We start from the raw sequence: 21911 nt of genomic DNA, 5'->3' as shown, positions 1-21911 counted from the left end.
CTGTGGTGCTCCCCTTGGCTGGTGTTGTTCTGCTTCCCCTGGTGTCTGCTGCATAGCTTTGCATTCAGGGGGTGCCTCCCTCCACCTCCACTTGCTGAGGCCTCCACCAAGGCCTAGGCTGGAGCTAGCAGCCTCAGGTGGCCTTCCTGAGGATAAGCAATCAACCCTTGCCTTGGCATCTCCTGGGTGACCCAGTCAGGTGTCCTTAAAGGCAGTGCTGCAGCTGACTGTTCTTGCAGTTGGGGCACTGAAAGCTCTCCTGGGGCGGGGTAGGAGACTGCAGGTCTCTTACCCTCCAGTGCTGCTCTTGTGCAGGCACCTGCCAGGACCCATCAGGACAGCTAAGTTTGCACCTCCTTACCAAGAGACTGCTGTCCAGACTGCTTTTATTGGCCCTGGTCCTTACCCCCTCTCACCTCAGCTGCTTTGGGCTTTTTTACTTTCTGATAGCTGAAGTCCTTAAGACCACCAGAAGCTCTCCCAGTTGTGTAAGTGACGCACTTGAACCTGACAGTTCTGCAGAGCCCTAAAGCAGTAGGGTTGCTGTGCCAGCTGCAGCGGTATTTGCCACCAGCTGGTGTGAAGGTGAGCAAGTCTAGGCCCCACTGCACTGGAAGCTGCTGGACACTGCCCAGTGTCTGTGTTCCATGCCTATCCCTCCAGTCTTGCTGCTGCAGTACAATTATTGATAGGCGTTGCTGTCTTGGGCTAGGGGAGGGTCTGGTGCCACTGACATGTTCAGGTGAGTGGCACAGGGCGTAGGTACCTTCTTTGTAAGCTGCCTTTTGTGACTTGCTGCCTCAGGTTTGCCTTCAGAGGAGCTGCCCCTCTCCTCTGACCCTAGGAATGTGCCACGGGGGCAGCAGCTGGCTTTTGGCCGATGGGTGCTGTGGGACAATGAAGGGACAGCACCTATAACGATTAGGAAGATGTTGGGGTAGCTGCAGCCACAGCCCCTGTTCAAACAGTAGTGCAGGTGAAGCGCTCTGGCTGGTGCCTGCCTCTGCACTGGGTCTGCAGGGAGCAGAGAGTACCGAAGGCCACAGCCCTGCACAGGAGTCTGGGGATGGTTCTGTAAACAGTGAGAGACTGAACAAGGCAATGGCTGTCCCCTCCCCCAGCACCGCACAGGGCAAAGGCTGCTGGCCCAGGGCTCTGGACACCGCCCTTGCCACACAGGGCTCTGCAGGAGCAGGCACGGTCTGGGAGGAGCTGGAACACAGCAGCCAGGACAGTGCGGCTCTTAACTGGAGGCTTCTCTTTGACTCTGCCGTGAAGGCCTCAACTGTGCTAAAGGCAAAATGTGTTCCAAAGCCAGGAGGGAGGTTAGAGGTGGTACTGGTGAAAGGAGGCTGAAGTGATGCAGAGAGCAGCTGTTGAGAGCAGCTTTAATAAAATCTGTAGTGAGAGAGGCAAACAAAAACCTTACACCACCACCGGGATGGGGGAGCAGGTTAAGCCAAAGTGCCCTGGAGGCAAAGATGCTCTTTGAAGCTAGAAACCGAGTTCAGGACTTGATAGCTACAGATACTTAACACTGCACCACTACGGTCAGGTCAGCACAGCCCCCCCGGGCCCAGACAGCAGCTCACCTCTCCAGGCCCCAGCAGTGCCAGCCCAGAACACAGTCCCCAGGAGAACAAAGGCTACACAGGACACAGCATTCTCAGGGAGTGTTTGCACGGTGCAGGTGGGCCAGGACGTGGCACTGCCCAGAGAGCCAAGGCCAGAAGGGGGCTGCTGTGCCCCCTCAGCTGCGCAGCGTGGCCAGCCGTGACTGCATGGCCTCGATGTCCTCCTCCTCGTCCACCGCCGCCGCAGCGCCTTCGGGCTCGGGCTCGGGCAGTGCGTCTGTCACTTTGCTGGGTGCTTTACCCAAGGCCCCTGCAAGCAACCACAGATAGTTAGTGCTGGGCAGCTGTGTCTGTCAGTGTGCCCCAGAGCTGGGCCGAGCAGTGAGCAGCGCTCAGGTACCCCCAGTTGCACCTGGTCACCTTGGAGAGGGAACACTGCTGCATGCCTCGGCCCGGCGCCTGTCAGCACCGACTTATCAGCCCCTGCCCAAGCCTCCCATGGCTGCTGGGGAGCTTGGTGCCAGCTTCCACCTCAGTCCAGCAGGAAGGGAGCTGCTGCCCACTCTAAAATGGGATGGAGAAAATTCCAGCAGGAGATGAAAGGAATGGTCAAAGAGCCAGCAGCCACACATGGAGGATCAGCAGGGCAGAGGCTGGGAACTGCCCTGCCAGCATGCTACAGCTGAACACAGCTCTGGTACCTATATCTGGCACAGGAAATGCAAGTGAGAAGCATGCCCAGCACTGAGCCAAATAACCCAGCAGCTCATCACTGTGTGAGCTGTGGGCCAGAGGGCAGGTCTGGTTCCAGGTGGTTTTATTTGTTTGGGTTTGGGGTTTCTTCCCCACAACTACTCAAGACAGTAACAGCATTTTACAGCCATGACACAAGCCTACAGCTGAGCTTCCTCCCTGGCTCCCTTAGCAGCAGTGGATTTGTCACTGACAGAAATGTCAGCTCTTAGCAGGACCCCCCTGTGCAGGCCCTGATGTGTCAAAGCCAGCGCCCCGAGACACCAGTTTGTCAGGGCACTCCTTGCCTGCTAGCAGAGGAGGCAGAGGGAGGGCAGAGAGGGGGCAGGGGGAGGGCATCCTGTGCCCCAGAGCAGGCAGCAGGCACTCACCGGCTGTGATTTCAAACAAGATTTTGTCAATTTCTGTCTCTGCTTCCTCTTCCATTTCCTCCTGATCCTCTAAGCCTTCAAAGGTGTCCTCCAGCATTTCCTCTATGATACCAGCCTGGAAGAAATGAAGGTGGCCATGGACAACCCTCTCAGGAGCAGCAGCATAAGGGCACACTCCTCCTGCCTTGAGGTGAGGCCGTGAAGCACTCCACAGCTGCTTGCTTTGGGCTGCTGGCCGGACTGAGCTGCCCAGCTGCACCCCTCAGTACAGCTGGTGCACAGGCAGTGGAAACTGAGGCCTAAGGAGCCTGTTGGCACTCTGAACCCACCAGGCTGTTAGTCCTTGCTGTTGCAGCCCTGCCTGCTCCAAGCATGTGGAATCTGCAACCTTCAGTCATGCAGCATCAGTTGTGTCAATGCTGTAAGATCAGAGTCTGACACAGGCTCCCTCTGGTCTTCTGCGGGGCCTGGACATGGCCAAATTGTTCTGAAGCACAACGGTAACATCACAGAGATAGAGAGAACATTTTCACCCTGGAAGCAGAGAACTCAGCCTCTCCCAGAACAGAGGGCAGCCACTGGGCATAGAGTGAACTCTGTCACGAGCCTCGGTCTGCCCTGGCACTAGGATGCCCAAGCTGCAGCTGCTCCGTACAGAGCCTGCTTTAGCTGCAACCTTCACACCAAGCCTGCTGCAGCTGTTGCCAAGTCAGAGCTCTCCCTGCACACAGCAACCTGCTGGGACATCCCCAGCCACTAAGGTGCTGCTTGTCAGAGCTCATACAGCCCTCTGACAGGCCTGCACCTTGTGCTGTGGGTCACCTCTCCTTCCCCGAAGTCCTCTTACCTTCATCATCTCTTTGGACAGCTCCCTCATCGTTGCCTGGATTTCAGGGATTTTGACTAGATTCTGCATAGCCTTCATGACTTCTGTGCTCTTCTGCAAGGAACCTGCCACTCTCAGTACAGCTGTGAAGAAAAGACACAAAAGCCTGAATGATCCCAGCACCACCAAAACCAGTGGAACTGCATCCTCCCTACATGGACAGAAACTTGGCTGCACTTAGGCCATGTCATTAAAAGGAGAAATGGACATCTCTGCTGGCTTGAAGCTAACTGGAGTATTTTAATGAGAGAAATTAGCTCATAGGCTGTGAAAAGAAAACAATGGTGATGTCTGCACCACTCATTCCTTCTGCGGAGAGATATGAAACCAGGAAACAACAACCGAAGTCAGGAAGTCTCTGGCTGGCTGTGGCGGCTGCTGCTGCTGCTTTAACTATCTCTGCCTGAACCTGTGTAACCAGAACAAATCACTTCCTTCTAACCCCTTATCAGTGCTGCTCTCTCACCTTCTAATCTCTGCAATTAATCACCTGAGCCATACAGGCCTTACTTTGTTTATTTTGTCAGTATGGGGGTGGGAAGAAGGAGGGGAGTTGGTGTGAGAGCCCTCCTGGGCTGCTGGGGAGGGGGGTTGTATTTCTGTGTTCCTCCCAACTTGTACATAGCTGTATGCAGTTGTAATAGCTGTGTATGCTGTGTCTGCACGCTTGGGATTTGTGTCAGCTGCAAGTAGAGCTCACAGCTGGCTGAGTCAGTCTGGTAAACTCGCAGCAGGGCTGGAAACTCCCAAACTACCACATCACCCCACTGCTTCATGCTTCTCTACCTTCCTGGGCAAGCTCAACTTCTACCCACACCAGAAAAAAAGAGAATGGTGCTGTGTGGTTACATGGAGCAGGCCTGTAGAGAGACTGCAGCCCACTTGCTCTCCAGATCACAGAGAGAGGCCCCAAGCACCTGTGCTCTTCAGCAGCCAGAGCTCTTGCTGAGGGTTTATCAACAGGCCCAGCTACAGGTCTGACTGCTGACCAAACTGGTGATCTCCTGCCTGACACTGGGCAGTGGAAGCTCATTCTGGCAGAAGCTCCGAGAGATGTTTTCACACCCAACAGTAAGCCAGAAAAGTACTCCTGAAGCAGGTATGCTGGCAGTAAGGGCAGTTTAAACTGGACTGAACAATGCCATGTCCAAAAGCTTTCCTCACAGCACAGCTTAGAAACTCTTCTCACAGCTGATGACAATCAAGATCAAAATGCAACAAGTGGGGGTACTCTGAGGTCCTTCAGTTGCAGCCTGCAGCTCCCCAGTCCTGGAGAACTCACCTGTTGGTGCACAAAATGGTGACTCCTTGGGGAAGCACAATGAAGGTACAGCAGAAATTATTGCTCATTGTCACACTTCATTTCTGGCAGAACAGCAGAAGTGTAACAGCAACAGACCTGGAAATGTGCCCTGGGCTGCTGGAAGGGAGGTCTGCTTCAGAGCCCCTGGCTCCCCTGCCACTGCAGGCAGGCTGAGCAGAGGTCTGCCAGGCAGAGGAGACAGAGAGCCAGCCAGGATCTAGGGGTAAGTGAGGGGCAGAAGCTCCAGGAAACTAACTGGCAGCTCACCAAGTACTCCAGGTTGGGAAAACATCTCTGGAGCATCCTGCAGACTCATGGCACTGTTGCCTACAGGGACAGAGGCAAGGCCAAAAGCCTGTTTGGGCTCAGAAAAAGCTTGGTACAGGTCTTTAAGGTGACTGCAGGAATGCGAGAAACTTATTATGGGATGCTTAGGGGAACAACCAAAGGAAGAGAATGGGAGGGATTGAGCTGGACCAGGGAGACACACAGACCTCAGGAGCCTACATGACCAGGGGCCAGCTCAGACAGAGGAGGAGAGCTGGGGCCAGTTCTCCAGCAGCTGGCCAGTCCAGACTGGGTGCCTGAAAATAGCTACTGGAACAAGACAGGTACTGTGTGAGGGCACAGATACACCTCTGTGTGTGTGTGTGTGAGTGCTGCACCTGGCTCTGCATCCTCCTCAGCTGCAGAAAAGGCCAGGACTCTGCTGTCAGTGCTACTGGTGTTCACAGAGGTGCTGGTACCGCCACTGCTGCGGGGGGGTGGGGTGTGTGCACCTCCTGGGAATGGGTGCTCTGCAGGGCCGGGAGTGGGGACATGAAGCTACAGCAGCCTCACACCTCTGGGGCTGCCATGGGAGGACCTTGCCAGGGCCTGAAGCCCACTGGCGGAAGCTGCCTTTCGCCACTCCAGGAGTCAAGCTCTAGCCACATCTGACCTCTAAGGCTGGAAGCACTTGAAAGGTGTTCTTACCAAGCTGGTTCTTCATGCCCATGAGCACGGAGTTCATGTGAGCTTTGGACGCATGGAGCTTGGCCACGGCCCTGCGGGAGCGGATCAGCTCCTTGGCCAGGATCACGCACACGTCCCTCTGCCCCTTCTTGGCCGCGTCCTTTATCGACCGCTTCACCTTCTCCTCCTCCCGCTGGATATCTGCATGCAGGGAGAGCACAGACAGTGGGGACAGCCACTCAGGCTTGGGAGAGACTCCAGCTGCTTCCCTGGGGCTGCTGAATCCACCACTAACCTGCTCTCAGATCCCCTCTGTACTTGGCTGGCTCACTGAGCTCAGTACCAGCAGGGAAACTCTCATCAGCAAGCACTCAGTCCTGCAATGTCCTTTGAACAAGGCTGAGTTGAGTTCTTAAGGACCAAAAAAAAAGGCTCAAGCAAAGCACTCTGAGACAGCTTCCTGACTTACAGCTCCAGAATCATTTCCAAGCAAAGCAGCCTGACAGAATCATAGCACCACAGAATCAACCGGGTTGGAAGAGACCTCCAAGCTCATCCAGTCCTGCCCAATCCACCAGACCATGGCACTAAGTGCCCCAGCCAGGCTTAGCTTCAACACCTTCAGGGACAGCAACTCCACCACCTCCCTGGGCAGCCCATTCCAATGCCAATCACTCTCTCTGCCAGGAACTTCCTCCTCACATCCAGCCTAGACCTCCCCTGGCACAGCTTGAGGCTGTGTCCCCTTCTTCTGTTGCTGCTTGCCTGGCAGCAGAGCCCAACCCCACCTGGCTATAACCTCCCTTCAGGTAGTTGTAGACAGCAATGAGGTCACCCCTGAGCCTCCTCCAGGCTAAACACCCCCAGCTCCCTCAGCCTCTCCTCATAGGGTTTGTGTTCCAGGCCCCTCCCCAGCCTTGCTGCCCTTCTCTGGACACCTTCCAGCACCTCAACATCTCTCTGCAATGGAGGAGCCCAGAACTGGACACAGCACTCCAGGGGTGGCCTGAGCAGTGCTGAGTACAGAGGAAGAAGAACCTCCCTTGTCCTGCTGCCCACACTGCTCCTGATACAAGCCAGGATGCCATTGGCTCTCTTGGCCACCTGAGCATACTGCTGGCTCATCTTCAGCTCCTCTCTGCCAGCACCCCCAGCTCCCTCTCTGCCTGCCTGCTCTCAGCCACTCTGTTCCCAGCCTGCAGTGCTGCTTGGGGTTGTTGTGGCCGAAGTGTAGAACCTGCACTTGGCCTTGTTCCATCCCATCCTATTGGCCTCTGCCCACACATAAATATATACACACCCCTATATAGTATATGCAGAGACAGCTAAAGGCTGCTGTGCTGATCTGCTCTATATAAAATCAGATCCCCTGTGGTCACCACTTCCCCCTTAAGGAGCAGAGCTGTCACAAGGTTCTGACCTGAACTCTCAGAAGTTAGGCATTTTATTCCCAAAATACTTACCTGCCAGGCTGCACTCAGAGCTTATCCTACCTGCCCACCTTCCTCAGGTGCACCTGAGGGCTGCTGTGGACAAAGCTGTCCTCACTGTTTCAGCATCCCTGAGCTGCTGTGTTTGTCTAACAAAATGCAACACCTTTGGGAGGACTGCAGGACAGAAGCCACAGCCCCCTCTGCAGCGAGCACACAGGGATGCACTCACAGCTACACAGACCTGCTCATCACTGCCCCAGAACAGCCTCCGAGCCTGCAGACAGGCTTCGTCATTGCTCTCCTCGGGCACAACTCACTGAGCACTAACTGGGACTTCAACCAAGCCTACACCTGTACCCAAGGAGCTCAGGGCCTGGGTCTCTCCCGCCTGTGCAGCAGACATGGGAGGTGGCACAAACACAGGCTGGCTGCTGCCACAGCCAGGCATCATTTACCAGCTGAAGTCAGTGTGTTGATAAATGGCTGGGACTGAAAGAAGCCTGATCCAACTCTCTCTTGGGCACAAGATTCAACGGGACCGAAGGCAGGCTCCTACATTCTGGCCACAACCATGCCACGCAGATACAGACTGGGGGATGAATGGCTGCAGAACAGCCTGGCAGAGAGGGAGCTGGCAGCACTGGGTGACAACAGCTGGACATGAGCCAGCAGTGTGCCCAGATGGCATGGAAGGCCGATGGCATCTTGGCCTGTATCAGAAGCAGTGTGGCCAGCAGCACCAGGGCTGCATTCTGCCCTGTACTGGCACTGGGGAGGCCTCACCTTGGGCACTGTGTGCAGCTCTGCGCCATCACTGCCAGAGACATCTTGAGGGGCTGGAGTGGGACCAGAGGAGAGCAACAAGATTGGGGAGGGGGCTGGAGGGGAAGGCTGCTGAGGATAGGCTGAGGGAGCTGGGGTGTGCAGCCTGGAGGAGATGTTATCACTCTCTGCAGCTACCTCAAAGGAAGCTGTAGTCAGGTGGGGTCAGGCTCTGCTCCCAGACAGCTCATGGCACGACACGAGGGCATGGACTGAAGCTGTGCCAGGGGAGGGTTAGGTTGGATGTTAGGAAGCACTTCCTGACAGAAAGGCTGATTGGGCACTGGAAAGGACTGCCCAGGGAGGTGGTGGAGGCAACATCCCTGGAGGTGTTTTAGCAAAGACTGGATGGCACTTGGTGGCATGGTTTGGCTGACGTGGTGCTGCCAGGTCGTAGGCTGGACTGGATGATCTCAGGTCTGTGCCAGCCCCAGTGACTCTCTGATTCCTGGCAGCCAGCTTTGTTCAAGAGCTGTTTGCCAGAGCCTGCCAGAGTAGGAGCAGAGAACCAAGGCTGCACCAAAGAGCTGCACTGAAATGCTGCCCGCTAAGGCTCCCTTAAACCACACAGCTTTCTCTAGCAGACTGGCGGCATGTTCATGCCTCTGCCTTGTCACACAGCCCTGAAGCCAAGGAGCTCAGCAAGCTCAGGGTAAGACAAGCAGAAGTAAGCAGGGGCTACAGGAACCCCTTTCCTTCTCCAGACTTAGCAACGCATTAGCCACTGCTGAAGTGTGGTTCTAAGCTGGTCTGCAGAAAAAGAGTTCTTCTCAAATCCAGAATTCAGATGGTGAGGGTCAGACACTGCCCTGCAAAGGCCTGAACCACAACAACGATCTCTAGCAAAGGCTTTGCACAAGCTCTGTCCAAGTTGTGCTGATGTCTGCCAGACAGAAGTTACACAAAGGCAAGGCCCAGAAGTTGCTCTTTTATAAAAGCAAAGACATCAACACACACTTTGTGGCACAGGCCAGCTTGGAGACTTTGATGCAGCTTCTCAGGTGGGAGCACTGTACTCAAGATGAGTCACCCTCTCAGTATCCTGCAAGGGTATCTTCATCCTAAAGGGCTGGCAGAAACCTGGCGGATCACCACCACGACACCACACTCCCTGCTGCTGCCACACTGTTACCTGCAGAAAGGTCACAAGCTTGAAGCCATCTCTGTCTCTGTGCCAGACACAGGAGTGAGCCCAGTCCCAGGCATGGCAGGGCAGGGCAGGTAAGCAGCAGCTGAGGGGGTGCAGCAGAGAAGTGCAAGCATCAGGAGCACTCCAGAAGCACTGGGGAAAGGGACACTCTCTGCCACGCTAAAAGCACAAGCCCCAGTCTGTGTTCTGTACCCAGAGCAGGGCAGGGGTGCACTTCCTGACCCAGTGCTGAGTACGGGGCTAACCACATAAAATACGCAGGAATGAGCAACTGCTCCTCTGCAGGTCACTGCTAGCTATGCACCTCCGGTGAGTCGGGTCCCTCTGCAGCACTGCTCGGCACAGGAGAGGCACAAAGCAATCAGAAGCACCTGTGAGAGGGACCTGCAAGCTCGCTAAAGCACACCTTTACTGTGTCACAGCTACTATATTAACCTGAAAACTCCGTTCTGAAGTCACAAGCACAGCTTTTGCCTCCTTGAACCTTCCCAACCAGCCTACTATAAAGAGAAACAGGCAAGAACCCAACAACTGATGGATCCCAGAGCGTGTTGCTGTGTATCTGCACTACCAAGAGCTTCAGTTACCCAAGCCACTCAGAGCATCCCTGGTGGAGCTAAGTGTTGCCATCAAAGCACATCTAGCACAGCCTTCCCTAGGGAAACTGAGGCAGGGCCCAGCTCAGCAGCCGCACTCCAAGCTTGCAGCAGCCTACAGCTGAAAGAACAGGAGGCAGAAGGCAGCTGCAGTGGGCAGCTCCTGAGAAAGGCCTCAGTGGCACAGGGCTGTCACCTGCCAGCAGCAGAACCATGAATTGCCACACTGCCAGCTGTGAGACCCAGCACAAGCAGAGCACTATAAAAACAGCCACAACTGCACTCCAGTGAGAGTTACCAGAGCAGCAGGAGGCTCTAATGTGCTGAGCTGTGTCTTTGAATGGCACACTGAACACAGGCGGGGCTGACGCTGTGGCAACCATGAGGCCTTGAATACCTCCAGGGAAGGGATATCCACAGCTTCCCTGGGCAGCCTGTGCCAGTGTCTCACCACCCTCACTCTAAAGAATTTCCTCCTCATCTCCAGTCTCAATCTCCCCTCTCCCAGCTCAAATCCATCCCCCCTTGTCCTGTCACTCCCAGCCCTTGTCACAAGTCCCTCCTCAGCTCTCCTGTAGCTCCCTTCAGGTACTGGAAGGCTGCTCTAAGATATCCCTGGAGCTTTCTCTTCTCCAGGCTGAACAGCCCCAACTCTCTTAGCCTCTTCCCATAGCAGAGGTTCTCCAGCCTCTGATCATCTTTGTGGCCTCCTCTGGACCCTGTCCAGCAGTTCCAGGTCCTTCTTGTGTTGGGAGCCACAGAGCTGGAGGCAGTGGTGCAGGTGTGGTCTCAGCAGAGCAGAGGAGCAGAATTCCCTCCCTGTGCTGCTGGTCACACTTCTGATAGTGACAGCAGCCCAGGCCAGAGTTGTTCTGGATAACTACTCTAATTCATCTTATCCAGAAGGACTTCACTGCATTATGTCTTACTGGAAGCAGACAACGGTCAGGTCCATTTGAAAATGTTACCTCATGGCAATGTCACTCTGTAAGCCAGCCTGAGTTTGGCCCCAGGATCACATTGACCTCCCTCACAGCCTCCTCCAATCAATGCAAAGCCCCTGAGGGCAGAGAGGGAAAATAAAAACAAAACATGAGAATCAAGTACAAACCTCTGATCTGTCTATCAATCACTCTCATTTCTTTCCTTATCTTCAGGGACCACTCATTGACCTTCAAAAGAGAAAGTGAGAGTTACTTGAGTACCCACCCATCAAACCTGCCAGAAGCCTTCAGCATGCACAGGCTCTAACGCTGAATGTTTCAATGCCACATGACTCAGAACCTCCCAAACCACTGCAGACCTACCACCAGCTCCTGCAGCCCTCTGAGCAGCCAGCCAGAGAGTGGGGGGGGGGGCAGGATTTGTGAAAGGGAGACCTCCCAGCCTGGGGTCACTCCCTGGCCACAGGTGGACCTTCCCAATGGGGATGCAGAGGATGGCAGCCCCAAGTGTGCCATGACTGATCTCAGTCAGAGAAGCCTCACCAAGCAGCCTCCTGCTCAGAGCAGGAACAACTTCAGAGGTCAGACAGGTTGTTCAGGGCCTCACCCTGGCCATAAACTTCATAGCTGCCCTGAGCAGCTGCTCCAGCACTTAACTGCTCCTGTGCTGAAGACCTCTCCTCACGTCCAGTTCAAAATCCTCCTCTGACCATCTTCCTGCCACTGGACACACCTGTCAAAGGCAGTAAAAGGCTCTGGGTTCTTGTCCTTCACCTACCCTTCTCCAGAGTGAAAGGAACCCAGCTCCCTCGGTCTCTCCTCCTGTGGCACAGGTTCCAGCCCTCCACCACCTCAGCAGCCCTCTGCCATACTCTGCCCAGTTTGCTGATCACATTCTTGCACTGGCTGCTCGACCTGGGATACTTTTGCAGACATGGCCAATGCAGCAGAGCAATCAGGCAACTGTTCACCCCAACATGATGGCTACAGCTGGTCAGTGTTGCCCACTTTGCCGTTACCACCATGAGGGCACTCTGCCAGCTCATGCTTATTGCCCAAAGGAAGCTCAGCTGGCCCCAGACTTGTCCCACCTGCACAACCTTCCAGGCCCTGCTTTAAAGTCTGGCCCCAGCTTTCTTGTAAGCCTCCTTTAACTTCTGGAAGGCCACCAGAAGGAGCCTTCTCCTATCTCTAGACTGACCAAGTCAAGCTCTCAGCCTGGCCTCACAGGCAGAGCCCTTCCAGCATTGCTGTGGCATCCTCTGGCCCTGCTCCAAGAGGACCCTGCCTGTGCTGTGCTGAGGACTCCACAGCTGGCCCCAGCACTGCAGGGGGTGTCCCAGCATAGCAAAGCAGAGGGGCAGAATCCCCTCCCTGCCCTTGCTGCTGGGGATCAGCCCAGGTTACATTCTGGGCTGTAAGAGGACACTGTTGGCTTATGCACAGCTTTTCATCCACCAGTACCCTCAAGCCCTTCTCCACAGGGCTGCTCCCAGTGTCTCAAAATGTCACACAGATTCCTTCCTCGTCCTGGTAAGAAGACAAGAAGGTTCCTCTTCTGAGTATTAAGGTGGGGGGAAGGGACTGTAACAAACCATGGCTGAACTCTGGCTGGCCAACTGCCACATCTCAAATGAAACATCTTCCAGAGGTTCGCTCTACAACTTGGATTCTCAAACATGCCACTCTAGATTAGGCCTCCCTGTATAAGCACAGCTGGCAGCTGTCAAACAAGCTCCAGCAGGATTCACATTTCTGCCTCTGAGAGGCACAAACCAGCACAGAGACACAACCAAGCCATGACTGCCCATATGATGTCATCCATTCCTGCCAACTCTGACAACAGAGACCTCTGTGGCAACTCATCCCTGGTGCTGCCCAGGAACGATGCTTCCCATGACTACCCTGATAGAGCCAGAGCTGGGTGCTCCTGTATTCCCTGGCCTTCCCACACTAATCACCAGTTTCATGCAGGAGGGGGAAGAAATCCCTGCATGCTTCCCATTGCATGAGACGCAGCCAGCAGTAAAGAAGCTGCAGTGCCAGCCACAGGCAGGACACCAGGGATACAGCTGCCAATCACAGCATGAGGCAGTGCACAGGTTGTGCTGCTGGGAACAGAAGTACAGATCCATGCCACTGAACCTACCCTGCTTCCCCTTCTGACATGATGTCATTCTCACAGCACTGCACCACCCCAGAGTCAGCCAGCAAAGCTGAATACAAACCACCTGCATGACACTGGAGAGGAGAACAGGTTTTAAGCTCAAATGGTTCAGATATGGCATAGAATTTACAGCAGAGCCCCTGCTTTAGGCAGGCTGAAATGCATCACCAGCTCATCACAGGGACTGGAGATGTTGCCTAGCATCATTCATAAACAAATCCTCTTCCATCAACAGAATGAGCACACAACCCAGGGCCAGGCAGTGCCATTACAAAACTCTCAGCCTTTTCCCATCATCATCCACCTCCCGTGGCTGTGCTCAGGTTGCTTTCTTTAGCTCTGCCCAGGAACAGGACCTTCTGCACAGCTGCTGGCAGACACGAGGTCAGCAGTGCTTTTTCCCTACCACCTAGTATGCAGAAATAACTACTTCCTCCTAAAGCTGCAACTGCAAACAGAAGAAGTTCCTTGCTGTTAATAGGTTTCTCAACACTGCTGTTACATGCTGTGAAGTCATGGTGCCAGCAAACCGGCCCACACCACTGCTGCCTGCAGGCCAGACACGGCTGCTCTCTACTGCCTCGGCAGCTTTGCTCCAAGCGGCTCAGAGGCTCCACGCTGCCTGCCCGCAAACCACGGCAAGTTTGACAGCGATGGAAGGCCAAAGATCAATCACCAGATGTGCCAGTTCATGGCCCCATTGAGACCAGCAGCCTCCAAACCCCAGTTCTTTCTGTGAGATCTTCCAACACCACTTGTGAGTGGAGCGAGCTCCAAGCAGGCTGTGTGGTGCTCAGGCAAAGTGAGCACGCTCGGAGGTGTGCTCCTCACCTGTCCCCCAAGCAGCAGCAGCTGCAGCCTGCTCCCCTTGCCTTCAGCTGCCACGAAGCAGCAGGCAACACCTGTGACAGCACAGCTCTAAGACTTTAGCTTCAATGCCTTTCACCTTCTCCCTGTCCCTTTCTTTGCAGCTCTACAGTTTCTGATTTTCCTTGCTGACAAATAATATACTTTTAATTAAAAATGTCAGTAGTGATTAATGAAAGGCAAGTGTGGAGCCCATGGGTACCTTCCTTATTTCATTTCACTGTGACAGCAGAAATCCATGGGTAGCAGACAGGCTTACACAGCTGGATTGCAGACTCAATCAACACCCCCAGCCTCCAATGTTTCAGCTGGCCATACTTTTAACACTCTTTGCAGCAGGAGCTACATGTCCCTAACAAAGCCAAGAGCCAGCAGCTATAGAAGACAGCTAACAGTAAGCCAAAAATTGAGTAGTTTCCTTGGCTACTGATTCTGTAGCCACGAGAAGCCTCCTCTCAGAAGCTTGCGCACCCCCAAGAGCAGGACACTCCGACAGCAGAATGAAGGCACTAAGAAGCTGCTGCCTTTCAGAAGAGACAAAGTAACTGAGCATGGGTACCCCCAGCCCATCTGGGGACTTCACTGTGCTGGCTGGAGTCATTTTCTCGCGGTAGCTGGTGTGGGGTCATGTTCTGGATTCGTGCTGCAAACAGTGCTGGGAACACAAGGATGTCTTCAGCACTGACAAGCAGCACCTTCGGTCAAGGTCTTTTCTGCCCCTCAAAACTGACTAGGGGTGTATGAGAAGTATGGAGGGGGACACAGCCGAGGCAGCTGACCCAAACTGACCAAAGGGATATCCCAGACCATCGCGCCTAGCACGCAAAGCTGGGGCAAGAAGGGGTGTTCGGAGCGACGCCACTTGTCCTGCCAAGCAAGCGGTACTCGTGATGCAGCCCTGCCCTCCCGGGGACGGCAGAACACCACAAAGGAAGCAGAGGGTCAGTTCCCTGCTTCGCTTAGCACCTGCAGCTTTTGCTTTACCTATTAACCTGCACCTCAGCCCAGGCGTTTCCTCACTTTACCGTTCCCATTCTCTCCCACGTCCCAGCGGGAGAAGGGAGCGAGAGGCAGCGCGGGGCTGAGCGCCCAGTGGGGTTAGACCACAACCCTCCCCCGTTGTTGAGGCCCAGCCGCCGCAGGGACGCGCCGGGCCAAAGCCGCCAGGGCACCCCGCCCGCACCTGGCCCTCCCGCTCCCCGCTCAGCGACGGCCTCGCCCGGGCCGGGGACGCTACAACACAGCCCCCGCCAGTGGCCATGGGAACGCCGCACATCTATGCCGCCGTACAGCCCCGAATCACACGGCCGCTGCCTAAGCCGGCACCACCACCGTGGGCCTCACCATCTCCTTGGGCGGCTTCTCGGGGCTCTTCCCGAACAGGCCCATGGCGGCGGCCACCCGCGCCGCAGCACCTCCCGGTGCGGCCCGACCCGCCGCGAATGCGCACAGAGGCGGCGGGCAGGGCTCTGGCCACTGCGCATGCGCACAGAGCGGTCTGTCTGCAGCATCTCCACTTGCTCATGCGCACAGAGCTGTCTGTCAGCAGCATCTCCACCTGCTCATGCGCACAGAGCTGTCTGTCCTCAGCATCTCCACCTGCTCATGCGCACAGAGCTGTCTGTCAGCAGCATCTCCACCTGCTCATGCGCACAGAGCTGTCTGTCAGCAGCATCTCCACCTGCTCATGCGCACAGAGCTGTCTGTCAGCAGCATCTCCACCTGCTCATGCGCACAGAGCCGTCAGCAGCATCTCCACCTGCTCATGCGCACAGAGCGATCTGTCTGCAGCATCTCCACCTGCTCATGCGCACAGAGCCGTCAGCAGCATCTCCACCTGCTCACGCACACAGAGCTGTCAGCAGCATCTCCACCTGCTCATGCGCACAGAGCTGTCTGCTGCATCTCCACCTGCTCATGCACACAGAGCTGTCAGCTGCATCTCCACCTGCTCATGCACACAGAGCTGTCAGCTGCATCTCCACCTGCTCACGCACACAGAGCTGTCTGCTGCATCTCCACCTGCGCATGCGCACAGAGCTGCCAGCTGCATCTCCACCTGCTCATGCACACAGAGCTGTCTGTCAGCAGCATCTCCACCTGCTCATGCACACAGAGCTGTCTGTCAGCTGCATCTCCACCTGCTCATGCGCACAGAGCTGTCAGCTGCATCTCCACCTGCTCATGCACACAGAGCTGTCTGCCAGCTGCATCTCCACCTGCGCATGCACACAGAGCTGTCAGCTGCATCTCCACCTGCGCATGCACACAGAGCTGTCAGCTGCATCTCCACCTGCTCATGCACACAGAGCTGTCATCTGCATCTCCACCTGCTCATGCACACAGAGCTGTCTGTCAGCTGCATCTCCACCTGCTCATGCGCACAGAGCTGTCAGCTGCATCTCCACCTGCTCATGCACACAGAGCTGTCAGCTGCATCTCCACCTGCTCATGCACACAGAGCTGTCTGTCAGCTGCATCTCCACCTGCTCATGCGCACAGAGCTGTCAGCTGCATCTCCACCTGCTCATGCACACAGAGCTGTCTGTCAGCTGCATCTCCACCTGCTCATGCACACAGAGCTATCAGCTGCATCTCCACCTGCTCATGCACACAGAGCTGTCAGCTGCATCTCCACCTGCTCATGCGCACAGAGCCGTCAGCAGCATCTCCACCTATTCATGCACACAAAGCTGTCAGCAGCATCTCCACCTGCTCATGCACACAGAGCTGTCTGTCAGCTGCATCTCCAACTGCTCATGCACACAGAGCTGTCAGCAGCATCTCCACCTATTCATGCACACAAAGCTGTCAGCAGCATCTCCACCTGCTCATGCACACAGAGCTGTCTGTCAGCTGCATCTCCACCTGCTCATGCACACAGAGCTGTCAGCAGCATCTCCACCTGCGCATGCACACAGAGCTGTCAGCTGCATCTCCACCTGCTCATGCGCACAGAGCTGTCAGCTGCATCTCCACCTGTGCATGCACACAGAGCTGTCTGTCAGCTGCATCTCCACCTGCTCATGCACACAGAGCTGTCAGCTGCATCTCCACCTGCTCATGCGCACAGAGCTGTCTGCCAGCTGCATCTCCACCTGCTCATGCACACAGAGCTGTCTGCCAGCTGCATCTCCACCTGCTCATGCGCACAGAGCTGTCTGCCAGCTGCATCTCCACCTGCTCATGCACACAGAGCTGTCAGCTGCATCTCCACCTGCTCATGCACACAGAGCTGTCTGTCAGCTGCATCTCCACCTGCTCATGCACACAGAGCTGTCAGCTGCATCTCCACCTGCTCATGCACACAGAGCCATCACTGCATCTCCACCTGCTCCTGCACACAGAGCTGTCAGCTGCATCTCCACCTGCTCATGCGCACAGAGCCATCACTGCATCTCCACCTGCTCATGCACACGGAGCTGTCAGCTGCATCTCCACCTGCTCATGCGCACAGAGCTGTCTGTCAGCTGCATCTCCACCTGCTCATGCACACAGAGCTGTCAGCTGCATCTCCACCTGCTCATGCGCACAGAGCCATCACTGCATCTCCACCTGCTCATGCACACGGAGCTGTCAGCTGCATCTCCACCTGCTCATGCGCACAGAGCTGTCTGACAGCTGCATCTCCACCAGCTCATGCACACAGAGCTGTCAGCTGCATCTCCACCTGCTCATGCACACAGAGCTGTCTGTCAGCTGCATCTCCACCTGCTCATGCACACAGAGCTGTCTGCCAGCTGCATCTCCACCTGCTCATGCACACAGAGCTGTCAGCTGCATCTCCACCTGCTCATGCACACAGAGCTGTCTGTCAGCTGCATCTCCACCTGCTCATGCACACAGAGCTGTCAGCTGCATCTCCACCTGCTCATGCGCACAGAGCCATCACTGCATCTCCACCTGCTCATGCACACGGAGCTGTCAGCTGCATCTCCACCTGCTCATGCGCACAGAGCTGTCTGTCAGCTGCATCTCCACCTGCTCATGCACACAGAGCTGTCAGCTGCATCTCCACCTGCTCATGCACACAGAGCTGTCAGCTGCATCTCCACCTGCTTATGCACACAGAGCTGTCAGCAGCATCTCCACCTGCTCATGCGCACAGAGCCATCACTGCATCTCCACCTGCTCATGCGCACAGAGCTGTCAGCTGCATCTCCACCTGCTCATGCACACAGAGCTGTCAGCTGCATCTCCACCTGCTCATGCACACAGAGCTGTCTGCCAGCAGCATCTCCACCTGCTCATGCACACAGAGCTGTCAGCAGCATCTCCACCTGCTCATGCGCACAGAGCCATCACTGCATCTCCACCTGCTCATGCACACAGAGCTGTCAGCTGCATCTCCACCTGCTCATGCACACAGAGCTGTCAGCTGCATCTCCACCTGCTCATGCACACAGAGCTGTCTGCCAGCTGCATCTCCACCTACTCATGCACACAGAGCTGTCTGCCAGCTGCATCTCCACCTACTCATGCACACGGAGCTGTCACCTGCATCTCCACCTGCTCATGCACACAGAGCTGTCTGCCAGCTGCATCTCCACCTGCTCATGCACACAGAGCCATCACTGCATCTCCACCTGCTCATGCACACAGAGCCATCACTGCATCTCCACCTGCTCATGCACACAGAGCTGTCAGCTGCATCACCACCTGCTCATGCACACAGAGCTGTCAGCTGCATCACCACCCGCTCATGCACACAGAGCTGTCTGTCTTCAGCATCTCCACCTGCTCATGCACACAGAGCTGTCAGCTGCATCTCCACCTGCTCATGCACACAGAGCTGTCAGCAGCATCTCCACCTGCTCATGCACACAGAGCTATCAATCGCAGTTGCTCCTGAGCATGTGCACAGAGCCGTCAGCCGCAGCTCCCCATGTTCATGTGCACAGAGACAGCAGTGCCACAGGGGAACACACTGCTCCCCGACCCCATCCCCCAGTTCAAGAGGCCACTTGCCCTGAACTCCTCCCTCCTTACTGCTGAAAACTGAGGCAAAGACGGCATTCAGGACCTCAGCCTTTTCTACATCATCAGTTACAGTGATCCCCTCCTGGTCCAGTAAGCAGTGGAGGCTCTTCTTGCCCTTCCTTTTAGCACTGATACATTTATAAAAGTGCTTTTTGTTATCCTTCACAGAGGTGGCAGCCTAAGTTCTAGCTGGGCCTTAGCCTCTCTAATTTTTCTCCTGCATGATCTGGCTACCTCCTTAAACACGTCAGGAGAAGCCTTCCCCTCCTTCCAGAGGTGATACACCCTCTTGTTTTCCCCCAATTCCTTCAGGAGCTGTTTGCTCATCCAGGCTGGTCGCCTTCCCCGCCGGCTCATCTTTCGGCACATGGGCACTGCCAGCTCCTGTGCCTTCAAGAGCTCCTGTTTAACGTAGGCCCAACCATCCTGGACCCCTTTGTTCCCAAGGACTGCTGCCCAGGGGACTTTGCAAATAAGTTTCTTGAGCAAATTGAAGTTTGCCCTCCAAAAGTCCAAGGTGTGGGTTTTGTTGTAGTGCCTCCCTACTTCCCTGCATATTGAAAACTCCACTAACTCGTGATCACTACACCCCAGGCAGCCTCCCACTGTCACATCTCCTACCAGCCCTTCTCTGTTGGACAGCAGCAGGTCAAGCTGAGCTTGACCCCTAGTAGGCTCACTTAACAGCTGGGACATGAAGCTGTCCTCCATGCACTCTAGAAATCTCCTGGACTGCCTCCTCTCTGCTGAATTAAGTTCCCAGCAGATATCTGGCAGGTTAAAGTCACCCACAAGGACAAGATCTGATCTTGAGACAGGCTCCAATTGTTTGTAGAATACCTTATCTGTTTCCTCATCCTGGTTGGGTGGTCTGTAACAGACTCCAACCAGGATGTCAGATTTGTTAGTCCTCCCTCTGATTTTAACCCACAAGCTCTCAACCCCTTCGTGCCTCACCTCAAGCTCAGTGGCATGGAGTGACTCCCTAATATACAGAGCCACCCCTCCTCCTCTTCTCCCTTGCCTATTTCTCCTGAAGAGGTTATATCCCCCCAGTATAGCACTCCAGTCATCCCTGTCATCCCACCAAGTGTCTGAAATGGCAACTATCACATAGTCACCGTGGTGGACCAGGACTTGCAGTTCCTCCTGCTTGTTACCCAAGCTGCGTGCATTGGTGCAGATGCACTTCAGCTGGGCTCTGGGTTCCCCAATTGTCCCTAGTTTCCTTCCCACTCTCTCCTTCTCAGAGAGACTGATTGCCTCACCCACCCCCTTCAGATCTAGTTTAAAGCCCTCCTAATGAGCCCTGCCAACTCCAGTGCCAGGACTCTCCTGCCCCTCCTAGACAACTGCACCCCATCAGGATTGAGCAGGTCTGGCGCAGTAAAAGTTCCCCCATGGTCAAAGAACCCAAAGTGCCGCCGCTGGCTCCATCCCTTGAGCCAGTTGTTGATGGCATGGGTTCTGCTGTTCCTCTCTGTGAACTCCTTTGCCACAGAGGGAACTGAGCAGAACACCACCTGTGCTCCTGCCCCATCTATCAATTTCCCCAGGGCCTTAAATTCCTTTTTAATTGCCCTGTTCCCCCTCTTTTGAATCTCATCACTACCAGCCTGTATTACCAGCAAGGGGTAATAATCAGAGGGCTGGATTAGGTTAGGGAGTCTCCTGGTGATGTCCCTAACCCGGGCACCAGGAAGGGAGCAGACCTCCCTGTGAGAGGGGTCGGGACGACAAATGGGTCCCTCTGTCCCCTTCAAGACAGAATCTCCACCAACTACAACCCTTCTCTTTTTCTTGTTTTTTGTGGAGCTGGTAACCACAGTTGGTGGAGACTGCTCCACCCTAGGCAATGACACAGTTGGATGCTCCTCATCGCTCTCACCCTCTGTACCCTCTGCATGCAGTGCCTCATACTTGTTGTGCAAGAGCAGAGGAAGAGGAGGAGAGGGCCGGGGTGGATTTCCCTTACTACCCCTGACAGGGATCTGTACCCATCCCTCACTGTTTCCAGGGGCAGCTTCCTTAGCAGGGGGGATCTGCAGAGCCTGCACCCACAGATCCAGCTCCCTTTCATTCTCCCTGATTGACCTGAGCCTGGACACTTTGTCCTTCAGCTCGGCCACTTCATCTTTCAATTCCTTGTCTTCAGCTGCCAGGTCTCTTTCAATGCTCCATCAGCAAGGCCTGGCTCCTCTCCACGCTTTGCCATCCCCTCTGCAGCAAAAAGCAGGTAACCTGGCCAAAATCAACAGACGGCTTGCAGTCCCCTGCTGGGTGCTGCAGGGTGAGCTCCAGCAAGTTACTCCATCTCCTTATGCCCACAACCTGAGATGCAGAAGACTGAAAATAATTCACCAATGCCCAGAAAGAGTGTAAATTCTTAGGAAGAAAAAGGTGCTACTAGCATCATCTACTAGCTGACAAATATAGTTACCCTGATTGTTAATTCCCAGAGGAAGACATTTTAATAGCAATTACAAAACCATAGAGCACACCTTTGTCTTTTTTACTTCCAGAACTAACGCAGAACAAAGGCAGACCCAAGCATGCTTTGGCAAGGAGAGCTCTCTTTTGGGGCTAGGTGCCAGCGTGGGAAAGCTAGCCTGTCCAGGGGTACCCCAAATTCCTTTCTTTTCCCTCCCACTCCAGTGGCTTGAATGGGAGAAGAAGGCGCAAAGATTGCTGCCCCTCCGCCCTGCGGGCTTGAAGTGGGGCAGCACAGCTGCCTTTCTGCGCGTGGGCTGACCCACGCGGGAGCCCGTGCCGCACTTGGGCCGCTGCTTGGCAGGGTTTTCCTGCCCAGTATGCATGGCAAATGGACACTTCGTCTAGAAAAGGATAAACAGAGCAAAGCTTCCTGCCTTGTGAGTCCCCTGCCACTGCGAAGGACAGGTTCCTGCTGTGACCAGACCGTCCCCGCTTCTGGATGGCTCCTGCCTTTTGTACAGCTCTTGGTTTTATCCCATCCCTGCTTTTGGATGGTTCTCCTCATTTTGCACCCTTCTGTGCAAACTTGCCATCTTGGCAAGCCCTGGGGTTCTTTGGACTGCCCTCTCTCACACCATATCAGTAGCCAACTCCCTGGCTGTCTCCCGGACTGGGGAC

At 55.1% G+C, this 21911-nt stretch overlaps 1 protein-coding gene across 2 annotated transcripts; it reads right to left on the bottom strand.

Annotated features, from left to right (window-relative positions):
- Window positions 1–1369: 1369 nt before the first annotated feature.
- CHMP3 (charged multivesicular body protein 3) lies at window positions 1370–15256 on the bottom strand. 2 transcript variants are annotated; one of them, XM_064151698.1, is made up of 7 exons: window positions 15165–15245; window positions 11444–11519; window positions 10954–11014; window positions 5863–6042; window positions 3546–3667; window positions 2699–2813; window positions 1370–1884 (listed from the first exon to the last, which is right to left on the bottom strand). In XM_064151698.1, exons 3-7 carry the CDS (start codon window positions 10979–10981, stop codon window positions 1751–1753), a joined length of 579 nt encoding a protein of 192 aa, XP_064007768.1. In that variant the 5' UTR covers window positions 10982–11014; window positions 11444–11519; window positions 15165–15245; the 3' UTR covers window positions 1370–1750. The 2 variants fall into 2 exon arrangements, with proteins under 2 accessions (XP_064007768.1, XP_064007767.1); XM_064151697.1 differs by lacking the exon at window positions 11444–11519 and having other exon boundaries at window positions 15165–15256.
- Window positions 15257–21911: the final 6655 nt, after the last annotated feature.

Source organism: Pogoniulus pusillus, chromosome 11, assembly GCF_015220805.1.
Source record: "Pogoniulus pusillus isolate bPogPus1 chromosome 11, bPogPus1.pri, whole genome shotgun sequence".
In the NCBI taxonomy this organism is placed as follows: Eukaryota; Metazoa; Chordata; class Aves; order Piciformes; family Lybiidae; genus Pogoniulus; species Pogoniulus pusillus.
The sequence above is the reverse complement of the archived record's forward strand: the minus strand, read 5'-3'. Positions and strand labels throughout refer to the sequence as shown.